Source organism: Homalodisca vitripennis, chromosome 4 (assembly GCF_021130785.1).
Source record: "Homalodisca vitripennis isolate AUS2020 chromosome 4, UT_GWSS_2.1, whole genome shotgun sequence".
NCBI lineage: Eukaryota > Metazoa > Arthropoda > Insecta > Hemiptera > Cicadellidae > Homalodisca > Homalodisca vitripennis.
Window position 1 is genome coordinate 118,943,953 of NC_060210.1, and position 9,654 is coordinate 118,953,606.

Here is a 9,654-nt window from a genome sequence, read left to right on the forward strand (position 1 = left end):
ATAGAATGAACACTAATTCAACAGAGAAAAAACAATTTGTATTGTAGAAAATCTACCAATCATAGAAAACTGCAGTAAGAAGTCAGAGAACCAAACATTGTCACGATATGTATGGATTCTTATCGTTGCACAATATGTGTACAACTACATAGGATCCAGTCATAAAGATAACCATCGTTTCCCAGACCAATACATTGGCTGACTCACTTGGTTGGAGATCCCTCCACATTACGTACATCTAAGTAACAATTAAAATTGGTGCTAAGTTAAATTCTAAATTATGTATATTTTTATGTGACACATAATTATAGTAGTCAACACATTAGTTGGTTGGCGACACGATTGAATAAAGATAACATATTCATAGAATGGAAATGTGACTTCATCATGATTAGGCTGGTTAAGGAAACTACTACAGTATCCAGCTGGCAGATAATTGTCAAGGCTGACTGGCCTTGGCACCCGGCATTCGGCAAGCACGAAGCACGTAGTGAGTGTGACTGACTACGAGAATGGGTGAACAACCGGCAACAGGCTTCCAGCACATTGAGTACACACAGCGTGAGTACCGACATATTCTAAATTTTGGAAATTGTAATTTTGAGTAAAATCTTAAAACAAATTTACTTGTGTTGTTCATTCTTAATTTACAAGTATTGAATAAAACATACACATCGTCAGCTTGTAAATAATAGTATCCAAATTAATTCGATAATATTGTACACACTACTGAGTGTTTTAAAACTTCTGAAAACAAAACTGAAAGTAATTATACTTTTATATTTTACAATGTTTGTTACAAACATAACTTATTTTCTTTCTCTCTCGTGACACTCAGTAGACTTGTTCATGCTACAGGAAAGTTTTGTTTAAAATACACTTCTTTCAAAATACACTTAAAATACAAAAATTCACTTTTGTAAAAATGCATTAATTTTAAGTATTTAAAATTTAAAACTTAGAAAAAGTTTAGATTTGAACTAACCAAGAGAACACGTTAAGGAGAAATTATTTTTACATTTTTAATTGGATGGAGAACTATGTTGACTATATTTTATATATTTACCTATAAAACATTTCATAAATTTGCTCACGGTTAACTTTAAGAACTTTATTTATTTTATTGGAATTGTGTGCCAGCATAGATAGCATTCTATGATTTCATTATATCTGTTATGTATTTTTAATTCAAGTATAATTGTTTAAGTAGCAGAGACGACTTATTAGTAATAAATTTACCTTGTAAAGACAATTCATGTTAATATTGCTTAATCATATCCAATTTTTGGTATTTCTAGAAAATTAAGTGTAATTTGAGTAGGTACTACAAATAAAAATAATTCGCAGTAACTACAGAACTTCTTGTTGTCCTCTTATAAAAGTAAAATAACTTTTATTTATATTCTGTATTTAATAAGGTAAATAATTCATTTTGTCCTTTTAAGCCATTTTTATAGTCTCAAACGCATATCAATAGAAGAAATAAACAACTAACTGTTTGTGATGTTGTACTGTGATGGTAAAATATTTGAAATGCCTTTAGACATGACGTTGTAACTAATTAAATAATCTTTTCTTTAATGTTTGTGGAAATTTTATATTTTTATTGGATAATATCTTTCAAAATGCTTGCAATCTACTTTCAGAGTATTTAAATTGCAAATTTCAATATGTTACATTATTATTATATGGTGAAAGGGTTGTAAACTATTCTAAAATCCATCATCCATGTTGAAATTGATGAGAATAAATGTAATTCTTTTTAAACATTTATATGGGCGGTCATTGAAAGAAACACTATGACCACTGCGATAAAAATATTACATTTCTAATATAAACTAAAATTAACTTTTTCCTTCTATATTTTGTAGTACCAATAGAGAAAAAGTAAGAAATGTTCTATGGTGTGGTAAAAAAGTTAAACAAACATATCTCTAATTTTTTATTAGCATTCAAGTATTTCAGGATGTTGAGAATTTATATTATCAGTATTCAAAATTTAGTATTAACATAGCTACAATAGATAATTAAAGAAAATTTGTATAAGACACAAAAATAGAATACCCCATTGGCATGAGGCCTGTGTAAGCTATTATTAATCAAAGTAAGGATGGAAGTCTAGGAACACCAACAGTACAATCTGGACAGGATTTGACCTTGAGCAATTTCATTCAGGTCCCTGCCACCTATGGTTCTACCTAAATAATTATCTAGTCAGTAAAACTACTCAATAACTAAACATTGAAAGTTAGTGAGAGTCAAACTGTGAACAGGGAGTTACATTGAGCAAGCATAGTGCCAACAAAAGAAAACGTTACACTCATTATGTGAATGATGAATTTTAATTTATAGTAAATCTATTTCCATGATTTATGGTGCTTGTTGTAATGCAATGTACATTTATTTATCATATGCTTTCAAAACCAAGATTAGATTTGCTTATACAAACATAAAAAACAATAATTTCTTCTATTCTGATGTTTTGTACCTCATTACGGAATTTAATAGTTTCTTTATAAATAAAACCTTGTCTTGAAAAGATACCAATAGCTTCCTTTTAGTTGTTTAATATTTCTTAATTTGATAGTTTTAAAATCATTTCAGTTAATCTTCACCATGGAGAAGCTGATCACTCAAGATGGAAACAGTACATAGCAGGAATTGCAGGTGAGGTATTATAATTGCTTTTATAACAAAGCTTAAAATATTAACACATGTATAACCGACATAATTATAAGAAATTATCGTTATTATAGTTTAAAATATAAATGGAACAACAAGTGTAGTTCCATTAAAATTTAATTTTGAAATAAAGGATTGGATATTTTCTAAAGTAGTTTTCAAACTCTTTTGAATAGACAAAGTGTGATTGTAATAATGAATCTCTAATAATGCATTTAAACTAATGACTTTTCTTAATTAATTCAATTTTAGTTATCTGATAAACTAATCAACTGAGTAATTCAGAATACAGTCAGCTTTGGATAACACATTAATCAATAAAAAGGTGGACTTAAAAAAGTAACTTAAAAAATTCATAATTACAGGATTATCAGATCACTTTGGTATCATACTCAATATTCCTACTAATAACGCAAAAGAATATTCCTTAAAGGTGAATACCAACAAAAGCAAGGTCTGTCAATGCAGACAATTTACACATACTAAATTATTTTCTTCAAAAAGAAAACTGGGATGTAGTGACATCAAGTTGTGATGTCAACATGCAATATTCTATTTTTGTTGAAATATTAAATTATAATCTTGATATTTGTTGCCCAATAAAAAATAAAAATATTAAGGAACAGATTATAGATAAAACCCCTTGGATAACCAAAGAAATTACTGATACAAAAATTATTTTAATTTTGTAATAATTTTGCAATTACAATTATTTGGAAAATACAAAAGCAAAAATATGAAAGTTTCCTAACGAAACCTTACTTAGCCTGTCGGAAACAGTTTGTTAGTATAAAAAATGATCATGCTGAAGTCACATCTAAAAGAGCAGACACTAAGTGAGGTATGCCCCAGAGTTCGGTTCTTGGTCCATTGCTATTTTTAATACCTATATTAATGGCGTGGGAAATATAAGTAATCCTAAACAGACAATTTTATATGCAAATAATACATCTGTATTATATAAACACAAAACTGGAGGATTTAGAAACCATAGGAAATATACAAATTAGTAATATAGTGCAAATTATACTTTAATGAAAACTTTTTAACAGTATATAAAAAACAGCTGTAAATTTTACATGGAATAAAAAAATCTTCCTTTGAAATTCAAATTGCAGTTGACAATTTAGTGATAACAACAAATGATTCTACAAAATTTCTCGTATTGATTATCGACAAAAATTTAAATTAGAATGACTATATAACTACGCTTTTTATAAGTTATTTAAAGCAACATTTACCATTACAAAACAATCTGAATTCTGCAATGAATAAGCTCTTAAAATGGTATATAATGCATTTTTTAAATCTCAATTGATTTATGGTATTGAAATATGGGAAAATTACATTTAAAAAGAACAATTATAAAAAAATTAATTAATACAAAGCAGTATATATCTCTTGTATTGGTTATGATTCATGTAAACAAAAATTTCAAGAACTTCATATGCAACAGTTCCTTGTTTGTTTGTTAGTGTATAAACTATTGCTTTATATAGCTATGTCAAACAACTTAACATATCAAAACATCAACCAATATAACCCAAGGGGTGCAAACAATATTGTACCCAAAAAAATTCTTCCTTTTAGAACACCCATTTCATTAAGTGGATGAATTTTTTGGGATTACTGTTGAATTTAAACACATTATTGTTAATCTTAGGAAATTCTTCTATGTGTTACAAAGGGTTGTTGTTTGAATTAATTAGTTTTAATTAATTTTTCATTTATTTAATGTATTACTTCCTTTAGAAGTTTGGATGAACTGGAGGGTTGCATTGTTCGTAACGATTAATTGTGCAATAATGTGTTTTCAATGTGACAAAGTATGACAAATTGCTGTGTAATTGTTATCAGTAATAAAAGACTATCATTTGTAATGCGCATGTTCATGTGTTTTTTATTTATTTCCGGAAAATACTCTGTTTTTGTAAACCCATATTTTTAATTGAATTTCAAGCTAGCTCCATATTTTTAGTTGTAATACTATTAGTCCAGGCAAGTTGTGGTTACTCATAGGAAAAATTTAAAATATGAGCGTTTTAAAGTGTTTTTATATTAGAAACCATTGTTGAATAACATATCCAAAATTTGATAAAATTGGTCAATGGACTATACCTTGTAACATGTAGTAAATTAATAAATATGTCAATATTCGTTGTTATAGAGAATTAAAAAAATAATCAATAGTATAAACAGAGTACGTTAACTAAACTGATATTTCTAAATATGTAAACATATCTACAAAAGGCATCTAAAAGTAGAATAAACTACTAGTAAAGGTAAAAATAAGCTGGCATCGAACAGATGCACCACCACGCACAGTATACTAGTGTCTGATTGGTAGGGAAAGAATCATGTATCAGACATTTTTATCTATTGTACTTCCTGAAACACTCAATTATTGTAAGGTACACCTTTAGTTTCAGTTGTAGAACTATGGGAGATGTTTTATTTTAAAGATCTTACAAGTAGTAATGCACATCCAAACATTTTTGAGTTTTCTTGTAAAGTGTATTAATTTTTAGATATGTAGATGACAAAGTTGAAATTAGTTCTAAGATATTTTTTTGGAGTAACCAATTTCAATATCTGAGAAATCTACACTAATGTTAAAACCCAAGAAGCGTTTAAAAATGAGACATCTCCAATAATTCTATGACCATAAATAAATTAAGGGGATTCCCTACTGAAACTAGTGATTTTCTTAGAAACATTATTAATAATTATGATAATTTTAATAAACACTGAATCGCAAAAAGTACTTGCTCCGCCGGGAGTCGAACCCGGATCTCTCACTTGCCGGGTGAATGTGCTACCATTACACCACAGAGCGCTTACTTTTTCCGATTCAATTATTTTGTATTTGGCCGTATCTGTCACATATGAGTTTAAATAAGCAAACTAACATATGATCGGAAGACCAAATACCTGTCAAACGACTTTTTATTTACATTAAATTGTATAAATGGCAATAGCCTTATTTATATTATTATATTATTAGATATAATAATTATGATATATATTCTTTGGGATTTATTTGGTCCAAGAATAATGTTTACCATTGTTCAAATAAAAAAAAATATTTACCTACTTTTTGAAGTTCTTTTTTTGGAGAAAACATGGGATTTTGAGTTTTGTATAACTTTTTAACTACTAAACCAATTTTAGTACTTGATAACTCATTTTGAAGTGCATAAAAAAGCATTATGTTTTTGTCCAAATTTTTTAATTTAAAAAAATATACTTGTGTTTAATTTACATACACTTCCATGTAAAAAAACATAGCATTATATTATAAATAGTGTGTGGTAAAGATTTCATTGCTGTTTCCATGATAGTTAGAAAGTTATAAGAATTTTTGTGTGAAAAACATCAAATTTTAAAGTTACCGGAATTATCATTTGAAGTGTACACTTTTCAGCATTTAAAAATCATTTCCAAACTGGATTTAAAAAAAATACTATGATAAATGAAGTGTTTAAAATGTGTCACTTATAATTATATAGATGACTGTATACATGACAACACAGATTTTGTTTGTAACAAACATGATATATCAATCAGATCTTTACTTCTGAAAGAGAGTCTAAAACATCATATTAAAAGTGTATTATGATTTTAATCTCTGTTCATTCAGATGAAAACTGTGTATCAAAACATGTAATAAAAATCCTTTATCTATGGACTAACATACTTATTTATACTATAGTAGAGTTGGCAATATTAGAGTATTGTAGATAGAGTTCATAAACTACATATATTAATCATGAGCATTTTCTTGATGTAACTTCAAGTTCGAGAGTATCAAGTATACTTTAGCAATAAATTGTGTTACGATCTTTCAGTTTCTGGAATTCTGATCTAAACTATTAATGTTCCAGCAAGCACTAGTATCGTTGCTTCTGGAGCTTGGTTCTGCTGGCCAGCACCTCTTCTCCCTCGACTCTTGGATCAGGATAGTCCTGTGCCCATGACACCGGAGGAGGCCTCCTGGATGGTCTCTTTCATTGAAGTGGGGACTTGTATCAGCCCATTTTTAGGCACACTAATGGCTGATCATCTGGGCAGGAAAAACTCCATGCTGCTCTCCACTCCTCTCTTCGTTGTCAGTGTTGCCCTCATCATTTACATCAGGACATTATGGTCACTTTGTCTCGCTCGCTTCATCCAAGGTTTAGCAATGGGGATTCCCTATACCGTACTTCCTCTGTACCTTGGTGAGATCGCCAGCTCTGAAGCCAGAGGGATTGTATCTAGCTTCTTCATGATCGCATGGAGTCTTGGCTGTTTGTATCCTTACTGCGTTGGACCCTACTTATCGTACAACTATTTAACTTATGCTACATTTCTGTTGAATATTGTATTTGTAGTTTCCTTTATTTGGCAGCCAGAGAGTCCATATTATTATGCTTTGAAAAATAAACCCAACAAAGTCACTGACATGTTAGTACGTCTGAGAGATTCAACACCAGAAGATTTAATAAAAAAAGAAGTGGAAGAAATTCAGCTGGAAGTAAGGAAAAGTTCAGACGAAAAAGCTTCTTGGAAAGATGTTATAGCTACTCCTACCGATAGAAAAGCTCTTTTTTTACTCTTAGTTGTTGCAGTGGTATCATGTCTGAGTGGACAGAATGCTATGCTGACTTATTCAACAGATACATTTTCCAAGTTCTCAAATAACTTTATCCCTCCGGACTTTATAACTATAGCGATTGGTATAGTTACTCTTATTGGGGGTTGTATTAGCATACCAACTTCTGATACATTAGGGAGGCGTTTTCTCCTACTGATGTCCTCTGTGGCTTGTGCTATTAGCTTATTTATTGCTTCTGGTTATTTCTACCTCGACTCCAACACAAGTGTTGATGTATCCTCGTACTCTTGGGTTGCTCCAGTGGCAATCATGGCTTTCAACTTTTTTCTCAATGCAGGAATGCATCCTGTCTGTGTTGTGTACACCTCTGAGCTGTTCCCCACAAAAACACGTGGTATAGCTTCATGTATTTCTTCCATGAGTTTGACATTTTCCTCCCTTCTTGTTTTGAAATTTTACGAATCAATTTCAATAGCAATGGGCATTTACTTTACTTATTTGTGTTATGCTTTAGTTTGCTTTATCGGTGTGTTCCTTTTTTATTTTCTGATGCCTGAAACAAAAGGAAAAACATTTCTAGAAATCAGAGAGGCCTTAGAGAAGGGCCAGCTTAAGTGAGATGTATATTCAATGATTACTTTTCTCACCTTCTTTCACTGTTTAGAAGATGGCCAACAGGTGAAAAAATTTTACAGACAGTGATAACATTCACTGAGAAGGAAGCAATAAATATTGTCACATTCTGGCGGTGGAAGGTCAATATGGAGGTGTTGAGTTTTCAGGGTTAATTTTTCTTAAAGGAATTGAAGATGAGTTACCCAAACACTCAATTTAGTCTTGTCCTACCTTTTGTGCCGTGAAATGTGTACATGACAATTTAAGGAATAAATGCAGCTCAGTGAACAATGAGATCATAATTAGCAAAAATGATACGAGTAGTAAGAGTTGTAAAGAAAAATAAACAGATACCGTCTTTCAATCAATTGATGTGCAAGGCTTAAGCTGCTATCTTGGTGTAAAACTATTCCTACTCTCAGTAGGATAAATTAAAATTTATTTTCATTTTTATGTGGATTTAAAAGTAAAAATGAGTGAAATTGAGTTAGACAGTGGTGCCTTGATTTAAAAAATAGCTATATTCCAATGGTAGCCTAACCCTTGTGACTCATGAATGGATGATGAAAATCAATGGTAAAAGTCATGGTAGTTATTTTATTATTACAGAACTTTCTGACTATTTGTACCAAGTTTCTTGGTGTTTGGTACATGAATTGTGGTGGAAAAGCTTTGATTTTGTATCTTAAACTACATGCCAATGTAAACTTTACTATTGATTGAAATCACAGGAGGCAAATTTCTAAAGAGATTTATTGAATTACTTGTGCTACGGTATGATAAGTTCCTCAATGTTAATGTAGATTATATTGAAAACTAGATTAAGAACAGCCTTAAAATGTATGTAATAAAAACCATTAGTTTTTAATGTTGTTTCATTATTATCCAATGATATCCGTCATCTGTTTCTTTCACTCATGTATTGCTGGATTTTGAAATATAAGTTTTTAAAAATTTTACAAACACTAAAAAAAAAGTTGCACTGGTGAAAAATATAATAGGTATATTTTAACAACCTGCCAACAAAATAATTGTATGAAACACACAATCAACAACACTGTTTAGAAATAAACTTCTATTCCAATTTCCTTTGTGTAATTTGTAATGCAGTAAACTAGGATTTGAGATTTCTGCTGATAAACTATTTCATTGAATGGTATATGCAACTGGCCATTGTGTATCCATTTTTACTTTTTCTCTCAACCTAGTATAGGTGAGATCTAATAATGATAATAAGGAAAATAATTGTGGTGTTCAGTGAAATATCTGGGATCCAACAAGTTAAAAATAGTTGTGGAAAATATTTGCATAAATACAGATATTCATATGTGTGTGTGTGTGTGTGTGTGTGTGTGTGTGTGTGTGTGTGTGTGCATGTGTGTGTGTGTGTGAATATATTAACATTGATTCATTCATATTAACAATGAATAGAATGGTTAAAAAACCAGATTTGGTATGTAAAAGTAGTTAGAGAATCCCTTTGTACTTCTTAACTTTTAAATACAAATTAAAGTAATTGTCCAAAGAGAGAGAGAATCTTATTATCTTGAGGGATAACAATTTCTAAGTCTTAAACCTTTATCCAGAACTTAAGGATGTAGGCTTGAACACATTGTTTAACCCTGAAATATATATTTTTTACTGTTTAGGTCAAAGAATTATTACATTCTATATTTTACTTTATTAATGTTTTATAAAGTTCAGGATTAGAAAAGTTTTTCAAGCATAAATTTCATGCTGTGTAAATCATATATCAATAT

The 9,654-nt window shown here is 30.0% G+C and overlaps 1 protein-coding gene across 1 annotated transcript; it reads left to right on the top strand.

Annotated features, from left to right (window-relative positions):
* Positions 1–211: 211 nt before the first annotated feature.
* On the top strand, positions 212–8,762 carry LOC124360012 (facilitated trehalose transporter Tret1-like). Its single transcript, XM_046813239.1, has 3 exons — positions 212–561; positions 2,605–2,667; positions 6,567–8,762. The coding sequence occupies exons 1-3, from the start codon at positions 513–515 to the stop codon at positions 7,895–7,897; spliced, it is 1,443 nt and encodes a 480-aa protein (XP_046669195.1). The 5' UTR covers positions 212–512; the 3' UTR covers positions 7,898–8,762.
* Positions 8,763–9,654: the final 892 nt, after the last annotated feature.

What these genes read in the sequence shown, in the direction of transcription:
- LOC124360012 (XM_046813239.1), top strand. Translation starts at nt 513, where the DNA reads ATGGGTGAACAACCGGCAACAGGCTTCCAGCACATTGAGTACACACAG. An exon ending in GCACATTGAGTACACACAGC is followed by an intron (nt 562 to 2,604) that starts GTGAGTACCGAC and finishes AAATCATTTCAG; the next exon opens with TTAATCTTCACCATGGAGAA. An exon ending in GTACATAGCAGGAATTGCAG is followed by an intron (nt 2,668 to 6,566) that starts GTGAGGTATTAT and finishes TTAATGTTCCAG; the next exon opens with CAAGCACTAGTATCGTTGCT.